The 27,149-nt window shown below is 41.4% G+C and overlaps 2 protein-coding genes across 3 annotated transcripts; one reads left to right on the top strand and one right to left on the bottom strand.

Moving 5' to 3' along the window:
• Positions 1-18,582: 18,582 nt before the first annotated feature.
• Positions 18,583-22,934, bottom strand: LOC147855480 (autophagy-related protein 8C-like). 2 transcript variants are annotated; one of them, XR_015530837.1, is made up of 7 exons: positions 22,820-22,934; positions 20,127-20,186; positions 19,975-20,030; positions 19,512-19,564; positions 19,150-19,268; positions 18,718-18,944; positions 18,583-18,662 (listed from the first exon to the last, which is right to left on the bottom strand). XR_015530837.1 is itself a non-coding variant. In XM_087330520.1 (6 exons), the coding sequence occupies exons 2-6, from the start codon at positions 20,161-20,163 to the stop codon at positions 18,853-18,855; spliced, it is 357 nt and encodes a 118-aa protein (XP_087186646.1). In that variant the 5' UTR covers positions 20,164-20,186; positions 22,820-22,934; the 3' UTR covers positions 18,583-18,852. The 2 variants fall into 2 exon arrangements, 1 of the variants encoding a protein (XP_087186646.1); XM_087330520.1 differs by having other exon boundaries at positions 18,583-18,944.
• A 1,435-nt stretch (positions 22,935-24,369) lies between these two features.
• Positions 24,370-26,843, top strand: LOC147855479 (putative pentatricopeptide repeat-containing protein At3g25060, mitochondrial). Its single transcript, XM_087330078.1, has 3 exons — positions 24,370-26,107; positions 26,219-26,324; positions 26,741-26,843. The coding sequence occupies exons 1-3, from the start codon at positions 24,370-24,372 to the stop codon at positions 26,841-26,843; spliced, it is 1,947 nt and encodes a 648-aa protein (XP_087186204.1).
• Positions 26,844-27,149: the final 306 nt, after the last annotated feature.

Here is a 27,149-nt window from a genome sequence, read left to right as displayed (position 1 = left end):
AAGCAATGCCCGAGAGGGGAGAAAGAAAAAGCTGAGATTTTCTCGAACACACCACGCATGAACTAGGACAGAGCACAGATGATGGGGCTATGAGCGACGGATGAACTTGGAGCTAGATGTGGCAAGGCTAGGAACTCTAGATGTTGTGAGTGACATGAGAGCATGAAAACAGAAATAAAGATCAAGGAGACAACAATGAGGCGAAACGAGAATACTAGATTGATGTGTCAATGACTGGTGTTGAATCCCTTGAAAGGGACCAAGGATGTTACAAGTATTTATACAATTTTTGAGATTGAATATCTCTAGAATATACTCAAGAAATATCTCGAGAATGTACCCGTTTAGAATACACCATAGAATAAATCTAGAATATACTAACGACTAGAATATTCTCGAATGTACTATACACTAAACTCGACAATATATACAAGTTCACAATCTATGTGGACAGTTCACAAGAGTTTCCATATGGTTAACACAATACAATGTACAGTGTGTGTTAAAGGTCAGATGTTCGAGTTTAGAATGTGACATTATTCTCCCTCTTACGCCGCCTTCCCAAACCGGTCATCGGCCTAAGGGGATATTGTTGATGAAAATCTTAGACCACCTCCAAAGTATTTTGTAAATCGTAGAATAAGGAGTAACCCTTCCACAACACGAGGTATTGAACACCAACAGGCATGAGCAACCATGTGCGGTCCTCACCGGAGACTGGAACACGAACGGGAGTGAGCGACCATGTGGCCCTCACCGGAGACTCGAACACTAACAGGCGAAGGAGTGCAAATGAAGCGGTCGACTTGACTTCTTCTATTATGAGAGGGTAAATAGTCAAGGTTGACCCAAAACGCGGCACAAACGGCAGCGCTAACGAGAAACCGAAGCAATCCCCACTAGGAAAGTGAGAGGTTGTGACCCCCACCGAAACTAGAAGGTGAGCGATCGAAATCGATCCTCGTCAAAAGAGAGTGGAGTGAAATGTAGACCGATATGGAAAATGGAGTGTGACTGAGCAACGATTTGATCCCCACCAGAACTAGGAAGGTGAGAAATCAAAGTGATCCTCGCCAAAGGAAACTGGAGTGAAACTTGAACTGAAATGAAAATGGAGTGCAAGCAAGCGACGATCCAATCCCCACTACGAAAGTGAGCGGTTGTGACCCCCACCGGAACTAGAAGGTGAGCGATCAAAATCAGTCATCGCCAATGGAAAGTGGCACGAGACTTGAACTATAACGAAATTTTAGTACAAGCGAGCAATGATCCGATCCCCACCAGGAAAGTGAGCGGTTGTGACCCCCACCGGAATTGGGAAGGTGAGCGATCGAAAGCACTCCTCACGAAAACCATGATGCAAAATGATACCTAAAAATGATGACAAGTAGTGTTGATGACGACGATGGTTGGGCGAAGAGGTGCTGAAAATGATGACGTCAAAGACAAGGATGTTGATGACGGTAACTCCAGAAGCAAGGGTTGTGATGATGGTAACTCTAGAAGCAAAGGCGATGACGATGACAGGTGGTGCTTCCAATTGGAAGGGATTCACACTTTCACAGACACACCAACGCTAGACTATGACAAGGTTCCGATCGAGAAGGTCAATGATTGGTGTTGAATCCCTTGAAAGGGACCAAGGATGTTACAAGTACTTATACAATTTCCAAGAGTGAATATCTCTAGAATATACTCGAGAAATATCTCAAGAATGTACCTGTTTAGAATATACCACAGAATAATTCTAGAATATACTAACGACTAGAATAACTTTTGCCTCAATCGTCGGCAATCTAATGTATGCTATGGTCTGCACAAAACCAGACATAACTTTTGTTGTGGGAACAGTAAGCTTATACATGAGTAATCCAGGACGACAACACTGGGCAGCGGTTAAATGGATACTAAGGTATTTAAAAGGCACCTCGAGTGTGTGTCTTAAGTATGGTGTCGGAAAACCCATGCTTGAAGGGTTTACCGACTCAGACATGTCGGGGGATGTAGACTCAAGTCGATCCACGTCAGGGTACATGATGACCTATGCAGGGGGAGCGGTGTCGTGGCAGTCACGATTGCATAAGTCTATGGCGTTGTCGACCACAAAGGCAAAGTACATGGCAACGGTAGAGGCCGGCAAGGAGCTTATTTGGATGAGAAACTTGTTGGGAGACAGGTCCCTCCGGATGGGAAACCGGATGAGGAGTACCCGGCTACGGAGAGCCGGATGGTGCAGACCCGGTATGAACCGGATGAGGAGTACCCGGCTACGGAGAACCGGATGAAGAGACATATTCGTAAATATGTTTTCTGATAGTCCACCGAGGCTATATTTGTAAATAGCCGAAAAGTCATATTAGTATAAATATGACTTAGGGCAAACTTTAGTTAAAGTGTTGTCATTCTTGTTGAAAAAGCATAGCGAGAGTGCGTAACTGTGTACAGAAAGAGAGAGAGAGAAAGAGGTCGTTGCCTCTATTGTAACCGCCGCCTGTGGCGAAGATCTGTGAGTACGAGGTCGGTGCCTCAATGAACTCACGGTTGTATATTCTTACATAGTGACAGTTTGCAGCCTGTGGGCTGCCGTGGTTTTTTCCCCTAGTTTGGGGTTTTCCACGTAAACCTCTTGTGTACCTTTTCTCTCCTTTGCGTCGCGTGTTTTTATTTCCCGTTTTCTGTGTATGATCCTAAGCTAAGTTGTGGCCGAGCGTTGCGTATAGGGAGCGTTGAGTTCCCGTCAAGTGGTATCAGAGCGAAACAACACAGAAAATGGATGAATCGTTTGGCGGCATGTTCAAGCTCACCGGCTCCAACTATTCAGTGTGGAAGTCGAAGATGAGGGACATGCTCGTGGTTAAAGTCCTCTGGCTGCCGGTTCAGTTTGCAGCCTGTGGCGAAGATCTATGAGCACGAGGTCGGTGCCTCAGTGAACTCACGGTTGTATATTCTTACATAGTGACAGTTTGCAGCCTGTGGGCTGCCGTGGTTTTTTCCCCTAGTTTGGGGTTTTCCACGTAAACCTCCTGTGTACCTTTTCTCTCCTTTGCGTCGCGTGTTTTTATTTCCCGTTTTCTGTGTATGATCCTAAGCTAAGTTGTGGCCGAGCGTTGCGTATAGGGAGAGTTGAGTTCCCGTCAAGTGGTATCAGAGCGAAACGACACAGAAAATGGACGAATCGTTTGGCGGAATGTTCAAGCTCACCGGCTCCAACTATTCAGTGTGGAAGTCGAAGATGAGGGACATGCTCGTGGTTAAAGACCTCTGACCTACTTGCTTCTATTGCGGCAAGCCGGGACACTTCCAAAAGAACTGTCGGCATTTCCGTAAAGACAAGGAAACCGACGGTACCGATTCGAAGCGAACCCCGGACCGGAACGGTAAAGACCGGAAGGGGACAGACCGGAAGGGAATGACGGCAATCGCGGCAAGTGAAGAAGAGTTGATGCTCATCACCGAGGAGAGTGAAATAAACCTTGCCGGCGACGAGATGACCTGGGTGGTAGACTCCGGAGCATCGTTCCACCTTACCCCAGACCGGAAATGCTTCTCATCCTACTCAGCCGGTGACCACGGCTGTGTCCGGATGGGGAATGAAGATACATGCTGAATTGTCGGCATAGGAGACGTGTGTCTGTCAACACCAACCAGATGCAAGTTGTTGTTGAAGGATGTCCGACACGTTCCGGAGGTTCGTCTAAACCTGATATCAGTCGGTCGGCTAGATGATGAAGGCTACACGGGTAGCATCCAGAACGGTGTCATGAAGTTCAGCAAAGGGAGCCTGATTGTGGCTCGGGCCCGGAAGGTCAACACACTGTACCTGATGAATGCTCGGTTATGCCCGGAAGAAGTGAACGTGGCATCCGACACTGCCGGTGAGCTGTGGCACAAGAGACTGTGTCATATGAGCGAGAAGGGGATGAAGAGGCTTGCAGACGACAACCTCATTCCAGTGAAGAACGTGCACTTGGAGAAGTGCACTGACTGTCTGGCCGGTAAACAAAACCGAACCTCCTTCCGAAGAAGGCCACCGATGAGACGTAATGCACCACTAGAGTTGGTGCATACGGATGTGTGTCAAGTAGACACGAAGTCACATGCCGGAGCGCAGTACTTCGTGACATTCATAGATGACCACAGCCGCAAGCTGTGGGCCACACCGTTGAAGACGAAGGATCAGGTGTTATCCGTCTTCAAAGAGCTCCACACGAGAGTGGAAAGAGAAACCGGCCGGAAGCTGAAAGCGGTTCGAGCAGACAACGGAGGAGAATACCGGGGGCAGTTCGAGGAGTACTGCCGCTCGAAGGGAATCCGGCTCATGGAGAGGGTCCGGAGTATGCTAGCGCATGCAAAACTACCCAAGAAGTTTTGGGCTGAGGCATTGTCGACGGCGACATACGTGATAAACAGATCACCCTTAGTACCCTTGGACCGAGACACGCCACAGAGAGTATGGACCGGTAAGGAAGTGTCCTACCGGCATCTGAAGGTGTTCGGGTGTCTCGCGTATGTGCATGTAGCAAAGGTCCGGAGAGGAAAGTTAGATCCAAAGATCCGGCCATGCATATTCCTCGGTTACGGTGACGATGAGTTTGGCTACCGAGTGTGGGACCCGGTCGACAAGAAGGTATTCCGGAGTCGAGATATTATCTTCATGGAGGACAAGACGCTCGCCGACTGGGCGTCGGAGAAGAAGATAATGAACTCTGAGTCGACCGGTAAGGATAGACTCTACGATGAGCAGACCCAACCGGCAAGAGACCGGTTAGCACTCGAGGAACCAGCCGGTTACAGTGAGGATACCGAACTGGCAGAAGAAGAAGTACAGGAAGTTGAGACCGGAACCGGCCAAGACCCCGAATTGGATTCGGATGAAGAGCAAATGGAGGAGCCGGCTACTGAAGCCCAGAGACGGAGATATCCTCTCAGAGAGAGAAGGGCCCCCCGGAGATTTCCGGATGCAGAGCACGTTCTGTTGACCGATGAGGGGGAGCCGGAAAGCTTCAAAGAAGCGAAGGATGACACCCACAGCCGAAAATGGTTAACTGCCATGCAGGACGAGATGGATTCCCTGCATGAGAACCATACGTACGAATTGGTGGAGTTGCCGAAAGGAAAGCGGGCACTCCGAAACAAGTGGGTGTACAAGTTGAAACCAGGAGATGCCGGCAACCCCCCGAGATACATAGCCAAGATCGTGGTGAAGGGGTTCTAGCAGAAGAAGGGTGTGGACTTCGACGCGATATTTGCCCCGGTAGTAAAGATGACCTCCATCCGGACGGTGCTGAGTATAGCAGCAAGCATGGACCTCGAGGTAGAGCAGCTGGACGTGAAGACGGCATTCCTTCACGGCGACCTCGAAGGGGAGATCTACATGCAACAACCGGAAGGATTCGTGGAGAAAGGGAAGGAGCACCTGGTATGCCGGTTGAAGAAGAGCCTGTATGGACTAAAGCAGGCTCCCCGTCAATCGTACCGGAAGTTCGACTCCTCCATGACCGATCAAGGGTACCTCAAGACGCAGGCCGATCCCTCCTGATACTCCTCCTGTACGTGGATGACATGTTGATCGTCGGACGAGACCAAGTAAAAATACAGATGCTGAAGAAGGCTCTCAACCGGACCTTCTCAATGAAAGACTTGGGTCTGGCAAGACAGATGTTGGGGATGCACATCATCCGGAACCGGTCAGCGAAGCAATTATGGCTGTCACAGGAGAAGTATGTGACAAAGGTGCTTCACCGGTTCAACATGTCAGAAACGAAACCGGTCGGATCGACACTTCCGGCAAACTGCAGGCTATCCGGCAAGCGAAGCCCGAAGACGAAAGCAGAGAAGGCGGATATGATGAAGATTCCATATGCCTCTGCCGTCGGGAGCTTGATGTACGCAATGGTTTGTACTCGACCGGATATAGGATATGCAGTCGAAGTGGTGAGCCGGTTCATGAGTAATCCCGGCAAGGAGCACTGGAACGCGGTCAAATGGATACTCCGGTATTTGAAGGGCACTTCAAATATGTGTCTCCGATTCGGCTCCGGAAAACCTCAACTGGACGGCTTCACCAATTCGGACATGTCGGCCGATGTGGATACCAGCCAGTCTACATCCGGGTATGTAATGACATACGCAGGGGGAGCTGTTTCGTGGCAGTCGAGGCTGCAGAAGACGGTTGCATTGTCAACCACAGAGGCGGAGTACATGGCGGCTGTGGAAGCCGGCAAGGAAATATTATGGATGAAGGACTTCATCGGAGAGCTCGGTATCCGGCAAGATGAATACCGACTCTATTGCGACAGTCAAAGTGCCATCCACCTTGCTAAGAATGCGGCCTACCATTCCCGGACGAAGCATATCCAGCAGAGGTACCACTGGATCCGGGAGAGAGTAGATGACCAGGAGTTCGCGCTGACGAAGATCCACACGGCCGAGAACGGGTTAGATATGCTGACCAAAGTGTTGATACCCGACAAGCTGGATGCATGTCGGAAGAGGATCGGACTGGTAAGACATCCCATGCCGGAGTGAAGGGGGAGTTTGTTGGGAGACAGGTCCCTCCGGATGGGAAACCGGATGAGGAGTACCTGGCTACGGAGAGCCGGATGGTGCAGACCCGGTATGAACCGGATGAGGAGTACCCGGCTACGGAGAACCGGATGAAGAGACATATTCGTAAATATGTTTTCTGATAGTCCACCGAGGCTATATTTGTAAATAGCCGAAAAGTCATATTAGTATAAATATGACTTAGGGCAAACTTTAGTTAAAGTGTTGTCATTCTTGTTGAAAAAGCATAGCGAGAGTGTGTAACTGTGTACAGAAAGAGAGAGAGAGAAAGAGGTCGTTGCCTCTATTGTAACCGCCGCCTGTGGCGAAGATCTGTGAGCACGAGGTCGGTGCCTCAATGAACTCACGGTTGTATATTCTTACATAGTGACAGTTTGCAGCCTGTGGGCTGCCGTGGTTTTTTCCCCTAGTTTGGGGTTTTTTCTGTGTATGATCCTAAGCTCGGTTGTGGCCGAGCGTTGCGTATAGGGAGCGTTGAGTTCCCGTCAAAACTTTCTCAACGAGTATGGGATGAAGCTAAGGGATTTCTTGCTTCATTATGACAGCCAAAATGCCATACATCTAGCCAAGAATGTTGCATACCACTCTTGGACCAAGCACGTTCAGAGAAGGTATAACTGGTTATGGGAGAAAGTCAAAGAAGGAGAGTTTACCCTCGTGAAGATCCATACTGATGACAACGGATCCGACATGCTAACAAAGAACCTACCGATGTCGCGAAAATACGACAAGGACACGTGAACTTGAGGCAGGACCTCGGGGCCTCCGACTAGAGGATATCACATTCGTGCTTTTATAGTTTTAACAATTAACGGAAATAAGAAATTTAATCATTTTCATTAACAAAGGAAAAGAAATTACAATATGTCCCAAGATTGGGATTCAGAAGTTTAGGTTTACTAAGATTAATAGAAAAGAAAAATTAGGGGTTTTGAGAGATATGGCTTCCGTAGGGAAATTTAGGGTTTCTGAGTCTTATGGCTTCCGTAGGGAAAATTAGGGTTTTTGAGTCTTATGGCTTCCGTAGGGAAAATTAGGGTTTTTGAGTCTTATGGCTTCCGTAGGGAAAATTAGGGTTTTGAGTCTTATGGCTTCCGTAGGGAAAATTAGGGTTTATGAGAGATATGGCTTCCGTAAGGAAATTTAGTGAGTGTTATGGTTCCGATAAGATAAGAGAGCTAAGAAGGAAAAGAAAAGAAAAAATATGGAGAGATAATGAGTGTAGGAAAAAAATGGAATTTTATATGGAGTTCTCCGTTGATCATCGCCTTTAATGTTACTTTGCATGTCCACTTTTAGTTGCATGGCCTCTACTTTTAGTTGCATCCATTTTTAGTTGCATGGCTTTTTCTTTTAGTTGCATGCGACCGTCCACATGACCTTTACTTTACTTTACTTTACTTTACTTTACTTTAATTAGCCACATGATCCTATCATTTGTCTGTCTCGATCATCGCCGGTTGTCGGATCCACCCGATTTCCGACACCTTCCGATTGCCGATTTCGTCGGTTCCGGTTTGCTTACCGATCGGGTCCGGTTTGCTTACCGATTCCGGTTTGCTTTCCGGCCAATTCCAGTTTGGTTTTTTTTTGTAACTTGGCCACATTCATCCATCTAAACAAAGTGGCCAAAGTGCTCTTAGCACAAATGAAAAATGAGGGATCTCAATGTGCTTATATAGCTAGGGCCTTAAGTTTTCTATCTATGTGGGATAAATCATAGTTCTATTTTCCCTATCTTCTCAAACTCCATGTTCTCATAACTTCCATTTTGTATGTAGTGAAATGTGTTTTAAAGCTCTTTAGGACATCCATCTTTCTATAACAAGCTACTAATCAAATCTAAAATAATTATTTCATTATTTTTCTACATAGTTTTCATATTGTGTGTGAAAAACCACACGACACTGATGGACTGACTTAGAGTTTCTCAACAGAGGACAGGAATAACAAACTCCTCCCCACAAGAGTGAAGGGGGAGTTTGTTAGGAATATGTCCCTCTAGTGGGAGGAGCCGACTACTCAGATGAGAGCCGATGGTTGAGGAGTTGACTCAGACAGAGAGTTGATCAAGGTCGAAGACACGACTGGCTATTCGGGTCGACCGGATGGTTGATGGCCAGGCCAACTAGTCGGACCGACCTGATAGTCGACAAATGATCGACTGATTAGTAAGACTATTATTACTATTATTGGATAATAATAATGGCCATGATTGTAAATATCCCATTGTGTATTAGTATAAATACACGTAGGACCAACAGAACATTGTGGAAGATACATGGGTGAGCCTCTATAGTGTAGTGTTAGAGATAAGAGAGAGTGTGGGAGCGTGAGTTAGTGAGTCAGTGGTGCCATTGTTGTGCTTTAGAAACAGCATACTCCGAGAGCCATGTGAGGTTGTTTACACTATGTGTAGAGAGTTTTTGTACTCTGATCTTGCTATTGTATATCCATTTTATAGTGAAGCTCCATTCTCCGTGGTTTTCTCCCGTTTTAGGGTTTTCCACGTTAAATTTGTGTACATTGTTTTCTGTGTTTCAGAGTTATGTATTTCAGCATATTCCTTTTCTTGTGGATTGACGATTTGTTTCCCAACAACAATGTATATAACAAGGAGGTCCTCGTCCTCGTCCACTATGCAGGCTCCCTCTCCCTCCCTCTCTCTCTCTCACACAAATTTGTGTGGCGACTCGTCAATCAACAATCATTTTCTATGGCTTCCTCTCTCTCTCTCTCTCTCTCTCTCTCTCTCTCTCTCTCTCTCTCTCTCTCTCTCTCTCTCTCTTTCTCCACACATAAAAGCAAAATGTTGTGTTCCGGTTGGATGCAAGATATAGAAAAATGGTTTGGTAGATGGGATGCAAGACACTTGCTCCATGATGCATCACTAGATTCCTCTGTAAATGAGGCCTTTTTGCAACACCAATGTATCATGACATGGGACAAATGTGGAGTATCACGTTTCACACATTATACTACACGTTGCACCTAACTACAAAACCATATTCTTTGCAGAACGGGGAAACCGTACACATCGATACATGTTCGAGCCCATACCGTTATCTGCCATTCCAATCATTACTTCCATGCGGCTTAGCTCACATGCATTGCGATGTGAGACAGGGCGTTGGGGCACAAGTGATGAGAGTGGTCGGCTATGCATACTTTTCCCTAAACAAGTTCGTGAGTCTGAGTATCACACTTTGATACAATGCTCGGCCTTTGATCATATTCGACCATGCTTTCCACATCTCTTCGACTGAGCCCAATCCTTGCATGAATTCCTCTCACAACCACAATGTGCACCCTCAATTGCAACATTCATTGGTAAAGTTCTTGAACATCAAGAGTCACTACTCACTTTCACACATATCACGTGAAATGTAATATTTTTGGTCTCATAGCTCATATTTGACCTTCGAAGACGATAATATAATCTCTCTCTCTCTCTCTCTCTCTCAGTAAAAGCACACAATTTTATTAATTGTATGTAAAATCCACTTAGTTACAACATTTCTTAGTCTCCTCTACCTATCATATGCCTATGTATGGAGAGGGACATCCTGTAATGCTATTAAAAAACCTGAATAAGCATTTGAGGAAATTATCCGCACATGCGCTAACATACAAAAATTCCACATGACAATACCTTTCAACTTCTTTATATAGGCTTTCACCCCATGTCTATTATCAAACATGAAAGCATTACGCATATTCCAATTATGTTGTAGACCCCAATAACATAAAAATTAGAACAATATCTCCATCTCATCATTTGATTTATTTTGAACATATTGAGAAAAAACCCATTGTTGAGGTCTCAAACAACAACAGGTTAAAACTTCCCAAATGTCCGATAAGTACTTCCAAATGGTACACGCTATAGGACATTTAATGAACTTATGTGTACTATCCTCCAATGGAACGGTGCAAAAGAAACAAGTGTCAGGCCCTAGTCCTCGTCTCTTTAAGGCCGAACCTAATGGGAGCCCACCAATCATGACTCTCCATATGAATACCTTTGTACGAAATGGTAGATGGGAATGCCAACCACGTTGTAATATTTTCCACCACCTTGCATTTGACTTATATACATTCCACAACTTCGTTGCTTTAGGAGATAACCAAGATAATGATCAATGGCAAAGATCCTTGCAACAATGGTATATCTTGTAATTTCTCCCAAATAAATCCATAATTTGGGGAAATACATAACCATCTCTTGGCGTCTTCAAAATCTGACAACCTTTGAGATTCATTATTGTTAGAGAATACGCTCGTAGAAGTTACCACACACTAGCTTTGTCGGATAGCAACAAACACAGACACAAGTTCATCAATAGTACGATATATGTTTATATAGCATGCTTTGGATACATGCATGCTTGCCACCTCATTGGCACTCATGCTCGCCATTTGTCATTCATGCAAGCATGCCACTTGGCATTCATGCAAGCATGACACTTGGTAATCATGTGTTAGCCTATGCGGTGGTGACGTTTCATACTATTATATATGTTTCTTCTAATATAAGAATTTACAATTTAATAAATATGATATAAAGTATCCTAGTGGTTGAAGTTATACTTTATCTTTGAGGAGCTCATGCGTTCGAATCTCTATCGAGTCTTGGAGTTTTGGTATATGTTCATGACAGGAACGTCATCACGTCTCTCTCTCTCTCTCTCTCTCTCTCTCTCTCTCTCTCTCTCTCTCTCTCTCTCTCTCTCTCTCTCTCTATACCATACCACGAAGTGAGCTTTGGAATAGAATGGTAGAGATTGACATGTCATTAAAGTCGCGAGTTGTTGTTGCGCGCCTATATGAACAAGTTAAATGCCAACTAAAAATGGATAGTGGATTCTCAAAGCACTTTTTAAGTAACATGCGGGTCAAGCAAGGATGTCCACTATCAGCCACACTCTTTGGCTTATGTATTGATAGATTAGAAGAAGTGGTGAATAAGGTTGCAAGAAAAGAAGGATTGAATGCCCCCAAATTGATGCAACATGTTATCTTATTGCGTCTATATGTAGATGATGTGGTACTCTTCTCATATGATGTTGATAGTATGCAAAATTTACTTGGGGTATTAGAAGAAGTTCGCCATAGTAGTGGACCAGCAGTGAATGTGGAGAATTTTCCTCAATCATTTCCCTAGGCGAACATATAGAGGTGAACATATACAATTTGTTCGAAGCTTTAAATATCTTGGTATTGATGTACCCACCACAAATAAATGGAGTGCATGCTTTGATTCCAGGCTCCAAGCCGGTTGGAAATCGTATTACCTTTTGAAGAACCAATGCAACCAAAGTGATACTTGTGGATGGGAAGTAAAATTAATATTGTTCAATGCCATGGTAACTCAAGTATTGCTTTATGGAGTAGAAGTATGAGGTGGCATAATCTCTCTTAATGCATGGAATGAGATTGAGAAAATTCAAAAGATGTTTTTAAGGAGGCAATTAGGAGTTAAATGCACTACCTCTTACCAAGTTATGTTCTTGGAAACAGGTGTTCGACCCATAGAACTATTGGCACTCCAAAGAGTATATAAATACATTACAAAAGTCAAGAATAGGCCGAAATCATCGATTACCACATCTTGCTTGGAATGTTGGATGTAAGCTACAAAAGAATCATAAAGGTAAGATTTTCTCATCCAATTGGGTTGTTGACATAAGGAAATGGTTTAGAAGATGGGGTGTGGATGATCTTTTAGAGCTTTCGGGCAATGCTATGTAGTATGTAATGATTGAGGAAAGGTTGGTGGAATCATTAAGGATGAAATGGGAAGATGTTAAGAGGACAAAGCTAGAATACTACATTGCAAATGCCAGCCTTGAATGTTGGTCTCAATATAAAGCAAGTATGCCTATTGATCGTATCCAACCTTATCTCATTACCAATATGAGTAGTAATGTTCATAGAGCCCTTACACTACTTTGCACTCGATCTCACAAGTTAGGTATTGAAGTGTAAAAGAATACGTGTGTGGAAGCGTATGAGTAAGAACACAGAGTACACGGTTCGGAAGTACAACAGTTCGGTGAAACACAGAAATCACAAAGAAAGAGAGGGAGACACAGAGAGGGTAGAAACATCAAACTATATTCAAAAATAGATCTATGTATGTTCTCTGTACATATTTCGTGTTCAGTGAACACCTTTTATACAAGCCCCGACTATTGGGATGACACAAGTACTGACAGTACTTGACCGCTCATAAATGAGCCTTCTACACTAACTCCCAAAACTATTCCTTATGAGGAATAATGTTCTAACGGCCTCTCGGTTTAAACACCACCACGGCCATACTTTGTGTACGGTTTTACGCACCCAGTCTACATATTAGGTTACGCACCCATTTACGCACCCAATGTTGAGCTTGTCTCTCAACATGAAGTTGCATCATGGTATCAAAATGTAATGAGTTTGAAGACAAGCAAAGTATGCAATGAAGGCATGGTAGAGGATGAATGTCACTTGCTCTTCACATGCTCGACATATAGTGCAATTAATTCAAGATATGTTGACATACTAAGAGGGAGTGATAACTTAAGTGCCATACTTAAGACACCACCGAGAAGGTTGAGCTCATATGTGTATGCTTTATTTACTTTTGTGTTTCAATGTATGAATACCACTTCTTAGGAAGGAGACACATATCAAGAACACATGTATACTCTGGTCCCATAGGTCAAAATTGGCCTCTCTCTCTCTCTCTCTCTCTCTCTCTCTCTCTCTCTCTCTCTATGTTGGTCAAAATACCAAGACATACTTGGCTCCTCTCCCACCCTCCCTAAACTATTAGATACACTAGATATAAAGAAATTAGGTAGATACATCTTAGAATTGAAACACCACAGAGAGAACAAATTACAAAACGTTGATAATAATGTTGCTAATGTTTACTAACATATAACAAATGAAGTTTTTCAGGAACAGGGGGAGACAATGAATGTCGACACACCTGCACCACTCGGACTTCTCCTTGATGAAGCAGAAAATCAAAGAAGAACCAAACGCCCTCGGATGCCGGGTTTCAAAGCAACTCGACGAGATGTAGAAGCAATAAAGAAAATAAGGGAACGTGAACTACACCGCCTAGAAGCCATGGCTAGGGCACTCTATGCATCGGGACCATGGGTCACACCCACACCAAAAACTTTTGACCTCCCACTTCTTTTTGAGAGACTTGGGTGGAAATGAGATTAGGCTTGGTGCAAAGTTTTTGTACACTACTAGAACTTTCTTAGCTTAAGCTATTTTCTTTTATTTTTAGTTTTGATGATTAGATAAACACTCATTTTTTGTTGTAACCTATTTGTCTCATGGGCCAAATTTGGCCTTAGAAGACGTTAATATATCTTTCTTTCTTTCTTTCTTTTCTTTCTCTCTCTCTCTCTCTCTCTCTCTCTCTCTCTCTCTCTCACACACACACACACACACAAATCTATGTGAAGATGCGTCACTCAACAGCATTGGAGTCTAAGACTGTCAATGCGAAAACAAGAATAGCATCTATGAATAGAAGATCACCAAGTTAGCATGGTAGAGCAAGATCAAAGAGATAGAGTGAGAGTGAGAGAGATAGAGAATGGCACACAATATGTAATTGTATTATTCAATCTTATATTTACAATAGAATGGAGGCAACAACCACAACAACAACTTTATGAGTTAGGTTACAAAGCTAGTTATATACTAATTGAGCTAGGGCAACTGCCCTTTGATATATTTACATTAATGTCCTAAACCTAGTTTGTGTTAGCAAATAGGTCCCTCCGGATGGGAAGTGAGAAGAACAGTGTTGATGAGAAACTCGGCCAAGGCCGATAGGCTTCGGCCGAATCTGGATGTGGAGTACCCGGCAACGAAAGACCCGGTGAGAACCGGATGTTGTAGGCCCGGTGAGAACCTCTCATTGGATGGAAGGGACATATATGTAAATATGTTCCAAAGAGCCCACTAGGGCTATATTTATAAATAGCCCGAAAGTCATATTAGTATAAATATGACCTAGGGCAAACTTAATAGTGATGATGATGGAGTTATTGGTGTAACCTCTGTACAGTGCGTAAGTGAGAGAGAGAGAGAGAGCGACATACAGAGATTGTGTCTCTGTTGTAACCGCCGCTAGGCAAAGATTGTGAGCAAGAGGTCGTTGCCTCTATGCTCCCTGTTGTATTACTTTACAGAGTGATAGTTTGGAGTCTGTGGACTCCCGTGGTTTTTCCCTCTCAGGGTTTTCCACGTTAATATCCTGTGTATTCTCTTTCTATTTTGTCGACTTACCTCCATTCCCATTTAGTCTGTGGTTTTTGATTGTCATCAAGTGATCTACGCTTCGGTTGTTGCCAGAGATTAATCCGCGTATTTTCCCGTCTATTTGTTCAAAGGCTAGTGTGAATACGGCCATTATACACCCTTATTCGACACTCCCCCGTAATGGGCGTATACACTATGGAGAAACTTGTAATATGAAACAGGATGTACATGTTATACAAAGAGATTCTTGAGAAGATAAGCATGTGGCCGAATCAATAGAAATTGAGAGGGAAAAAGGCCAAGTTCAACTTGTTAGAGTGCAGAAGCCGGTTCGTCTGTCAGGCGAGTGGTCGAAGCTATCTCTGTTTTCTGACTCAATCAAACTGAATGCTCCTTAAGCCCATATAGTTCCGAAGGGACCGAAATTGATCAGTTGCGAGACACTTGGTCATCCCATTTGATATGTTGTCGGTCGTGGAGATCTTCTTGAGGCCGAGCTTTCCTAAAGTTACACAATCCCGAACAAAGTGATACCTAACATCGATATGCTTGGAGGCGTTGTGATGAACCGGATTCTTTGACAAGGCATAGCACCCTGACTATCATTGTAGACTGGAGCCAAATTGGGATTGACTTGTCGAAACGTACACGTCAACCGACCGAGCCATAGAGCCTTTTTCATTGCATCATGCACTCCTGAAGTTTCGACTTCCACGAAATTGCTCCATTGCCGAATTTGAAGCAGTATCTGATTGTTGACTTTCGATTGTCCACAATTCCGAGTCAGTGTAACCGACTATGTCTGGGTTCTTGTACGAACTAAAGAGGATGCGAAGGTCGTGTGTGCCTACCTTGATTGCATTCAAATGCAATCGACCTGGGTTGTGCATGAATTTGCCGACGACTACTATGGCGTGAGCAATGTTAGGTCATGTCGCAACCATCGCGTACATCAAGGAGCCGATTGCCGGTGCATACGGTATCGACTTCATATCTTCCCCCTCCGGACCAGATGTAGGGCAATCTCGCTGAGACAACCGAAGATTAATGGGGAGTGGGGTCGAAGCAGATTTGACTGAGTGCATGTTGGAGCGCTCCAAGGCACGTTTGATGTAGTCAACTTGAGACAAAAACAATTGTCGTTGATTCCAGAGTCTACTAATCTTCATTCCGAGAATGTGTCAAGCAGGACCTAGGTCCTTCATTGCGACCTTCAACCACAGTTGCTGGACAAGATCGGCAAGTTCTCCAGCATGGCGGTCAGAGAGTAGCATGTCATCCACGTATAAGATGAGGAATATGGGAGACCCATCTTGAGTTGTTTTCATTAAGAGGCAATGTTCTTTATCGCTCTTTGAGAAACCGACCGATTGGATAAAATCGTCGAACTTCTTATACCATTGTCAAGGTGCCTGCTTTAGGCCATAAAGACTCTTCTTGAGTCGACAGAATAGATGCTCTTGGTCGGCTGCAATGAAGCATTTCGGTTGCCCCATGTATATTTCCTCCTCTAGTGCGTCATTGAGGAAGGTCGTTTTTACATCTAAGTGTTAGGAATATGTCCCTCCTGCGGGAGGAGCCGATTATTCAGCTGAGTAAAGAGCCAGCAATTGAAGACAAGGAGACGTCGATTGGTCGAGCTGAGAGCTGACAGTCGAAGACATGGTGAGAGTCGATAGTAGATGATCCAAATCGAAGTCTGAAGACAAGACCGACTGGATGGTCGACGACAACGCTGACTAGTTGGGCCAACTGGACAGTCGACATAAGGGTCGGCTAGTCGGCATAACCGTTTAGCTAAACGGTTTAGGCTTGAGCCGAGCCATTGTCAATCCCTAACTCATAGACCCCTTAATGTAGAGTCGAATATTGTTAACCAAAATGGTGGTTCAGTGCCTCCTACCAGGTAAGGAGTGTTGGAAGGTACTCCTTCGCAACAAGTTGCAAGCAAGGACGCCCAAGTACGGTAGGCCTTGGCCTGACTCCTTGAATTGGTGTCGCATGAACGGCATCCCACCCAAGATGGTCTGTCAGCCAAAGGATAGGGTAACAAACTACATCTTGCGAGCATGGGGTCACATGCGACAACAATTTGTCAAGCACACCCCGGAGACACTAATCGAATGGACTAGACAACCATTATTTTGGAATCCTCAAGTGCGAACGAGTGACTGAAGTGACAACATGATGTTAGGGCAGCTTAAGGGCCTAGCATGGGAAAAGCTAGCACAGACAAGGCTCCACTCTATAGGCGATTGGAGATGCATGGTTGCTCTAGGAAGAGCACAGGAGGACCCACTCCCTCCCCTCAAGGGAGCTATGAAAATGAGGAGATTGAAAGCAAAGGCAGTTGACAGGGTTCCAATGGGGGAGATGAGAGGAGATGCATGGTTTGGTCTCTTGATGAGGTTGGAACGGTTAAGTTGTTGAAGGGCTTGAGCAGATATGTAGGAGTTATAGTATTTGGGGAGAGCTAGATCAAGGGCACTTGGCACGCAGTCCAAGTGGTGGCATAGGTTGGTAACATCTGGAAGACAAACCCGGATGTTGTTAAGGTGGAACCCCACTAGAAGTTGTCAATCTATGTTGCAAACAAGTCGAACTAGAATGGGACCCAAGGGATTTTAGGTGGAAACACGACACGACGGCAGACTGCGCCACTTCTTCAAATACAACACAAATTCGGTCGAACTTTACAGTTGCAATTAGACAGTCCCCTACGCAATGGCTAGCAGACATTGGGCATCCCTGACGAGGTGTTCAATACCTTTTGGAAGGGTCTCTGGCGTATCCACATGCCTAAAAAGTTCAAGCGCTTTTGGTGGCAAATCGGCCATAATGTGGTCTTCGTTGAAGAATAGCTATGTAAACATGGCAGCCCAATAGTTTGCCCACTTTTCTCTTCACCTATTGAGACTCTAAGACACTATCTATGGGACTACCCTCAAGCTCGAAAGGTATGGGATAGAGTGGCTCGCCTCCTTGCTGCATATGAGGTGGAAGGAACAGCATCATGGAATGCTACGGTTGGATCGATCACTCGATTGATAGCTGGACAGATGCCTTCAATGTAGACAATTGGTGTTATGAATGCATGAGAGGTAAAATCGTCAAGACCCGATTTCAAAGAGGCTTGCAGACTACATCCCCTCGGTTCCAGGAGATTTGGATGTTGATCGCAAGCTTCACCCTATGGTATGTATGGAAAGCACACTCCCTGGAGGAACTAATCAAGTATATATTGTTTGGGATTATCAACCGCATACGAGGGCAATTGGACGAGGTTTGCGGCCACTCCAACAACATGGTCACTGCTTGTTAATGCATCTGGCAAAAATGGCGAAACACTCCGATGGTCACGCAAGGCAAAAACGGCCCAAACCAACCCCCATGTTGGTAGTTTCTTACTCACCTCCCACCCTCCCTCCATTGTAGGCAATAGGATTCGACTTGTACTGGCCAGTGCTGAAGGGCACCGTTTTTAGCTATAGGTATCTACTTTAAGTAGTCAGTTTGAAAGGCTATCTACGTAGTCTCATACTCTTGAACTCAATTGGAGGGTGATTCCCTGATTTGTGTATAAGCCACCTTGTATAGTCTTTTTGTAATAATCTCTCCTAACTAATGGGAAAGTAGCTTGGGAAAGGCACAAAACCTCCTAAGCAATTTTATACAATAAGCCAAACATACAATTACAAAAAAGAATGATAAACATGAATGGCTCACAAGAAAACGTACTTGAAATAAAACTATGCACTCTAAAAGTGCATCAAGAATGATTACTTTCCTTAAATATATTTACAAAGTTGGTCCTACACCTATTGCATGATGAAGATATTATGTACATATACATACAGTTTGTTGGTCCTACACCTCTTGCGTGATGAAGATATTATATACATATACATCGAGTTTGTACACGAATATTGCAGAGGTTCACAAAATAAAAACCAGCAAAACATAGAAGTGTATTATTGCGGAAAAAGGTTGAATCCTTTTCACATCTCATCATGACCCAAATGTGTTCTCCCCACTATATGTCACATATAGGAAACCATCTTCATCTTTATGTTCTGAATATATAGAAGACAAAAGAGCAGCTGCAAAATCAAGGATAAAACTAATTATACCATTAATTTATTAAACACATAGTTTCTCTCTAGTGTCAAGGTCAAAGCAAAGAAATGTAGATTACAACATACATCCCCACTATAGCTTCTACTTTAGGAAACTGTATGTTACCACTTGAGGAAACTATAAAGTCTATCACATCAAGAAAAATAAAGCATTCACTTTTATCTATACCTGTGGGTGGCAATACGTTATCAACAAAGATAAAGATGGCCTTCTCAGCATTAAGTTTGATTCGTTTACGGATCACATATACAAATTGGCCAACAGTTAGATCAATAGGAACAAGGTACCTGATTAAGTAGGCAATATGAAATAGTTAAGCGAGATAAAAAGCAGGAGAAAACAATTTAACATCCACAACTTGTTAGATATTTACAGGAATCCCCTAAGTTTCCAAAATTTACGTTAATACCCCCTGAACAATGCAAACTTTACAACAATACAGGATATTCTCAGAATTTTCAAAAACCTGAGGCAATGGTAAATATGTAAGAAGTAAATTTTGATTTTATAATAGAGTAAAGTAAAGCTACTTCTTTTTGTCGATATCCGGAATGTCACTTCTTTCAGCTTTCTCAACTATGACCTGTAGCAGAAGGAATGGAGTTCAAGATCATGTCTCTTTTGTCCATGTGGATGCAAATAATGTTCAAAAAATTGTTTTCCACTAATCAGTGGAACTACATGTGATTATACGAGATTATAACATAAATTTACAGGAATTGGAGAGCAGAAAATCTTAAAAATGCCAGAAATTCATAAGAACTTAGCACAAAAAACTTTAGATTTAATTTGAGAGAAAGATGAAACATAAGTTTTTAGTGTGTCAAGGGTTAAAAGCTTTATAATCTAAGTTACTACTATTAACACAACAAAACTGACAATACTGTGTGTAAAAATGCTGATAGAGCATACATAATAGTTAAGTTAGAACTTACAGGGATACAATCAAAATATTTCTCCCGAACTGAACATAATAGTTAGATTAGAACTTACAGGGATACGATCAAAATATTTCTCCCGAATTCGTGCAGATTCTGCCTTTCTCTTCTCTGGTTCAAAAAGCTCACAATGAAATGTTGCTCATTAGACAAAACAAAAACATGTACATACAGTAATCATAAAACAAATACACATTTGCACCAAACCTAGATCATGCTCCTTCTTGAAAGAACCTTTAGCCATCTTTTCACCAAAAATAAAAAATCCTGATTAACAATCTTGTGATTATTAGGTCAGAAAACGATGGCATACCAAAACAATCTCATAAAATAACTAGTCTTATTTAGCAGTTCAAATAATCCATAATTCCTATATATTTTATGAATATCATGAGATTATTGAGTTGAAAACAATCTCCAAAGGATTACACTAAACAAGAATGTTATTAATTAATAAAGACCGAAAATATGAATTCAACTATTTTCTACATGTATAGACCGTATGTGGTTTGGATGTTCATCAATTCAGAAATGTTGGTTAATAATCATGTGATTATTAATCATTTATTAAACAAGAATGTTCATTAATAAAGACTCAAAAATATGAATTTCAACTATCTTCTACATGTATAGACCTAATGTGGTTTGGAAGTTCGACAATTAAGAAATATTGATGGATAATCATGCGATTATTAATCATTTACTAAATAAGAATGTTCATTAATAAAGACTCAAAAATATGAATTTCAACTATCTTCTACATGTATAAACCTAATGTGGTTTGGAAGTTCGACAATTAAGAAATATTGATGGATAATCATGCGATTATTAATCATTTACTAAACAAGAATGTTCATTAATAAAGACCCAAAAATATGAATACAACTATTTTCTACATGTGAAAACCGAATGTGGTTTGGAAGTTCAACAATTCAAAATCTTGATTGATAATCATGTGATTATTAATCATTCAGAGAATCTTACAAATAGTTTCTTCGCCAGGGTTCTTAAATTATTCCAATTACTGAGCAACATCTAGTTGTATATAGGAAATCAATTTATTTCATTTTCTAGTCTTCTTTAGCATTATTAATAAACATGATAATCTTATGCTTACCGGGCAAAAATGAGAGACATTAAATACGAATAAGCCAGTTCTAAATGTAATTGCATGTGGTTTTTCTGGCTCAACTAAAAAACCCTGACAATACAATATCTTCATGCATTAATTAGAACACAAATAGAACTGAAAATTTCTAGAGGAAACTTCAGATGTGATTGTTCTAGGGAGAAGTTCTTCTCTTGACTTGTTAGCTATAATAAAAACTTTAAAAGTAAGCAACGTAATGAAGAGGAAAACAGTGAATCCCAATGAAGAATTTTAATGATACAAGTCATCAAAAACAGGATTGACTTCGTATGGTCACTTGCTATTTATAAAAATAATAGCAGCTTTACATAGAAGAAGAAAAAAGCACATATGATAACACATTTGACAATATGAAGCATGAGGGGAATTGTATAGAGCAGTACAATATAAAGTTTCATATTGGAACAACTTCAAGTAATAATTCAAGTTCAATATTGTTCCCTTCACAAATTGTAGCACATATTCTTCAGAAAGCTATCACCCTCCTATTTATCTTTCAGGATGAAGCTCTGTTATAGTTTAACATATTGCAAGTGATGGTGCAAGCTCAATACTGTTCTCTTCATGATTCACAGCATGCAAAATCCTTCGGTTTGATTTTTTTTTATCGGATTCATTGATCTATCATCGTTCTTGATGAACCTTAGTTTTTCTTCACAACTTGCAAGTGATAAGGAACAGTCTAGATACTTCTCTTTTTGTGATTTTCAAGATGAGAAAATCTTGTACAGATTCATTATTTATCTCTCTTTCCCAATGAGTCTGTTATTTTAGCATTTAGCAAGTAGTAATACAAATTCATATCGTACTCTTCATGATTCAAATCATTGCAAATTTCTAAAATGTTTCTTTCATAAGATTCATTCTTCTATCTATATTTCACACGTTCAATATTGTTGTTCATAAGAATCTTCAATTGTCTTTCATCAGATTCATTTTTATATCCATCCTTCATGGTCGACCTTTGTTTCTTTTAGCAGCTTGCAAAGTGGCAACACAAGTTCTAGGCTGTTCTGTTTATCTTACATCAGAAATTTCTTTATTTGTCATCTTTTTCTCATCGGATTCATTGTGCTATCTATCCTTCTCCATGAATATTTCTTATTTCTTTAGAATCTAGCACATGATAATACAAATCCTACAATCAAATTCCTACTATTTATACTTCCAGTGAAGCGCTTTCTTATTTTTAACGAAGTGACAAGATGACTTCATTATACCATTCTCTTCATGATGTATATAGAGAATTTTCTTTCAATTACGCAAAGTGACAACATGACTTCATTATACCATTCTTTTCATGATATATATTGAGAAAATTTCTTCAATTTTCTTTTAATTTGATTTTTTACTCTTCTATCGATCCTTCCAATTGAACCTTTGATTTCTGAATCCTTATAACTTTCTAACGATAACACAAGTTCAATTATACTGTCTTTCATTATTCGTTTCATAGATTCAGTTTCTCTTGTTTTATTTACCATTCGGATTCATGGTTTTCTTTTAGAATGCTGCAAAGCAATGGCGCAAGTCCTGTTATACTGTATTTCCCTCTGGTTATTCGTACTGTAGGAAATTCTCTTTATATATCCAACACAGAAACACACGTGCACGGATACACATAGCTACAGACACAGTACAAGACACGTTTTATGAAAAAACAAAGTGTATCAAACGAAAGAATAATACGAGGGGGAAGAGAGAGCGAGGGAGGGAGGGAGGGAGGGAGGGAGGGAGAGAGAACAAAAACCTGATGGACGATTATCTTCTGTGGAAAAATTAGGGTTTTCTGATGCAGAGTGAGAAATTAGGGTTCCCTGGCGATGGAAGTTTATCTAGGATATCTGTACTTACTAATTTGCTTTTTTTATTTACTTATTTATTTCTTGCTTGCTTTCTTTATCTTCTTGTTTACTTAATTAATTATTTATTTGGTTGGTTGTTTGTCTGTTGTTTATTTACTTGTTTATTTACTTGTTTATTTATTTCTTCACCTATTTTATTGTATATCTATTTACCTATGTATGTACTTGTTTATTTATTTATTTATTTATTTATTTATTTATTTATTTATTTATTTATTTATTTAACTATTTACTTGATTATTTAATATTTTGTTTGTTCGTTTGATGGATTGTTGTGTATGTAAATATAATTATATATATATATATATGATTATTAGGTTGCTTAATGTTTGTGGTCGTTGACGGCCCAATTGATCAAACCACCCACCTTGTAATCGCGAATTACTCGTAACAATTAGCTTTCTGCATCTCCTCATTAGCCAAACCAGTATTCATCGATTAATAGCTTGCTTGCTTAGCTCAAGAAAGTAGTACATGTACATACATTCCACACAAGAGTGTGACTCGAGACATGTATTCTAAATACAATGTGTGCGTGCATATATATGTATGGAACGAGGCTCCTTGTATTGGGAAGCTATCAAGCTCTTCAATCCAAATAGAGTTTGTCACTCCCATACTTAATGTATGTTGCATTGTTCTTGTTAGTCTCACACTCATTGACACCATGAAATGGGTCATTATCACACCCAACATAGTCCTCGCCCCAATCATTTCTGTCACAAATATTTATGCAAGTGTGAATCGAACATGAGGCCCCGCTCAAGTGATGGAAGGTCAAACATTTACACACATCATATTTCCCTCCTCAAGTTAGTCTATATTTTCCTTTGACATATAATCTTCACAAGAAATGTTAAAATTTAGGAACATTTCGATCGAGGGCTTAATTTGCTTCTTTTTTACCCTCATATAAATTGTTGCTTTGGAAGTTTTGGTCAATGTTCGATGTTTACTCAAATCTGGTGAAGGAATAGACCACACAAATATTCAAAGTTTACTGCAATAGCTCATTTAATTAGGCTCGGAGGAACAACAAATGAGGTTCTTTGGTAAAGGCTTGTGGGCTTGCATTGGCGAGCAATTAGCAGGTTGATAAGTGAAGCTTAATTAGATGTTAATTAAAAGCTACTAAGCTCCACAAAGTAACATACACACACACACATACGAGAATCATAATGGTAAATTGGTAATGATATGAATTACACCCCCCCCCCCCCCCCCCTAATGCCTGAGCAAACTGAAGGTTTCAAAATTCGAGGGGTATTTTGGGGGATTTTGAAAACCAAGGGGTATTTCTGGTAATATACAAAACAGCTCTTTTCGTAGTTTTGGGCCGGGGTTACACACATACAGAGAGAGAGAGAGAGAGAAAGAAAGATATATTAACGTCTTCTAAGGCCAAATTGAGAGAGAGAGAGATTGATCGTAAGCCATGATGATGCAAACAGAGCTTCACAAGATTGTGCCATCTCTCAACCCTGAGAACCTCTCCATTCAATATAATGATCACCACCAACATCCTTATCTTCATGGTCGGCAAATCGTCAAAGATTCCAAAGCTCTCCTCCACCTGATCAAATCTTGTGGGAAACAGAGGGACCTGATCAAACTCAGAAGAATCCATGGCCATATCCTCCTCCATGACACACAACTCTTCGCGAGAGACATCATTGTGGGCAATGCATTGGTCAGTATGTATACGAAATGCTTTGCCCTTTCAGAAGCACAAGATTTGTTCGATAATCTTCCCCTCAGAAATGTCGTTACGTGGAATGCTCTCATCTCCGGATACGCCCAACAAGGTCATGGAAATGAAGCAATAAATCTCTTCAAACAAATGATGGACGAAGGTGTAACGCCGAATGAAGTTACATATATTTGTGTTTTGAAAGCTTGTGGTAGCAAAGGATTTGTTGAGTTGGGAGAAGAGATATGTGTGGAGGTCACAAAGAAAGGACTTCTAAGAAGGGATATTGTGCTTGGTACTTCCATCGTGGATATGTATGCTAGATGTAATATGATGAATAAAGCTCAGGAAGTGTTTGGAAAGCTTCCAAAGCATGATATCGTAGCTTGGAATGTGTTGATTTCTGGTTATGCCCAGCAGGGTCTCGTTGAGAAGGCTATAAAATGCTTTGAGAAGATGCAACAAGAGGGTTTTCCCCCAAATGCAATAACCTTAGTTTGCCTTTTGAAAGCTTGCAGTGCCACTGGATCGCTCGAGATGGGAGAATATGTACACGCTGAGGTAAATCGACAAAAATTGCTAGAAAATAATGTTATTGTTGGCAATGCTTTGGTTGATATGTATGCAAAGTGTAATATGCTCAAGAAAGCTGAACAAGTATTTTCAAAGCTTCGAAAACGAGATGTTGTGTGTTGGAATGCAATGATTTCTGGATATGTCCAACATGGCTATTGTGATGAAGCAACTAATTTGTTCACAATGATGCAAGATGAAGGTCTATCTCCTAATGTTGTTACCTTTATTTGCATTCTAAAAGCGTGTGCTAGTATTGGGTACCTTGAGATGGGAGAAGAGATACATGAACGTGTAATGAAGCTAGGAATCATAGAGAAAGATATAGTGGTCGGCACTGCAATAGTAGATATGTATGCTAAATGCGGTATGCTTGGAAAAGCACAACAAGTTTTCGATGAGCTTCCGGTACAAAATATTGTATCGTGGAATGCGTTGATTGCTGGATATGGCCAAATGGGTCAGATGAAAAGGGTTTTGAACTTATTGGGTAAAATGATGGAAGAAGAGCGTATTACACCCGATATCATTACTTTCCTGACTCTGTTGAATGCACATAGTCATGAAGGTTTAGTAGAAGAGGGCCAAAGGGTGTTTGATGATATGGACACCATGCATTGGAACCTCACTCCAACATTAGAACATTATACATGTATGGTTGATCTTTTTAGTTGTGTGGGACGTTTTGACAAAGCGATAGGATTGATCGAGAAGGTGTCTATTTCTTCTCATAGGCTTCCACTTTGGTGGGCTCTTCTAGGTGCTTGTTGCAAATGGGTGAATGTGGAGGTTGGGAGATGGGCTTTTGAACAGTCACTGAAATTGAATGGAAACTATGCCTCAATATATGTCTGTATGAGAAATATATATGCAGCCGCAGGCATGCACGAGGAAGCCAACGATGTTGAATGTTGGAGGATAAGGAACGAATCACTTGAGATGCCCTAACATTTTTAATGGAGAGATTCCAATTGTGCTAATGTGAATTTATGTATATGTATTTTTGGCTGGTATTGGTTAGCCCAAAATGGCAGTTTTAGCTTCCTGTTGAGAGAAAAGGATGTCAAAATGCTGTTGCTGATATTGCTTACCAAACTTGTACGTGACCACCGATTAAGAGGAAAACAGTGAGCTGCCGTAGAGTGAAATGCTTTATTAGGGGTTAAATCTCAGAGGCATGACAATCAAAGATCCCACTATATTTTCTGTATTTATTCTTGGCATGTATTGTCTCATCAACTTTGAAGACATAATGGGGAAACATAAGATATATAGTTACACTTGTGCTATGTAAAGAGTTGGGTGATTTAAAGCGGGAAATCTCCAACCCACTCAATGGAAAATCCTTGACAACATACAAATGATATCTTATTGTTAGGGAACTCTAATGCTTTTATATCATAAACTTAAAATGATCTCCTTGGCAAAGGCTTACAACCCACTCAATGGAAATTTTCTGTGGCAACATGCAAATGATCTCTTATCATCAGGGAAGTCTGATGTCTTATATCATAAACTTGTGATAAATGTGTTTCATCAACAGCTTGGTAGTTACTGGATTCTTGTTATGTGTCATGTTAATAAGTAAAAAGTTTCATACTCTTGAAATTGGGGCGAATGCCATGGAAGAGAAAGGCTTCTCTTAAATTCTGAGCAATTAATATCATTGGAAAGGAAAGTGTAGCTTTCGGTATTGTTGCTTTGTAAATAGGAATTTCCATAGCTAATTTGCGTTTATTATTCAGTCTTGCCAATATGGATTACGTGAAATGGCAAAACATCCCCCTCCAGCAAATCCCTCTGCCATTAAGATAAAAAAATGTCAGTGATTCTAAAGTTTAGTGCATTTGGTTGAATCGAGTCATGAAAAGAGATGTATTTGCAATTGCTTTGTTGACCAACTTTCTCTTGTATACTATGAACAAAGGGAGTCAGAAATGTGTTGAATGACC

Source organism: Azolla caroliniana, unplaced genomic scaffold (genome assembly GCF_043228905.1).
Source record: "Azolla caroliniana isolate FFs.n. ecotype wild unplaced genomic scaffold, voAzoCaro1.0.p SCAF_14, whole genome shotgun sequence".
In the NCBI taxonomy this organism is placed as follows: domain Eukaryota; kingdom Viridiplantae; phylum Streptophyta; class Polypodiopsida; order Salviniales; family Salviniaceae; genus Azolla; species Azolla caroliniana.
This window is presented reverse-complemented; position numbering and strand designations above follow the sequence as displayed.

Bases quoted from the DNA above. Each gene is read 5' to 3' on its own strand.
- LOC147855479 (XM_087330078.1), top strand. From the start codon at position 24,370: ATGATGATGCAAACAGAGCTTCACAAGATTGTGCCATCTCTCAACCCT. The intron at 26,108-26,218 runs GTTGGAGGATAA...GGTATTGGTTAG, and splicing joins GGAAGCCAACGATGTTGAAT to CCCAAAATGGCAGTTTTAGC. The intron at 26,325-26,740 runs GTGAGCTGCCGT...TTTCATCAACAG, and splicing joins CACCGATTAAGAGGAAAACA to CTTGGTAGTTACTGGATTCT.
- LOC147855480 (XM_087330520.1), bottom strand. From the start codon at position 20,163: ATGGCTAAAGGTTCTTTCAAGAAGGAGCATGATCTAG. The intron at 20,031-20,126 runs GTTTGGTGCAAA...TTTTTGAACCAG, and splicing joins CAAGAAGGAGCATGATCTAG to AGAAGAGAAAGGCAGAATCT. The intron at 19,565-19,974 runs GTAAGTTCTAAT...CTTCTGCTACAG, and splicing joins AATATTTTGATCGTATCCCT to GTCATAGTTGAGAAAGCTGA.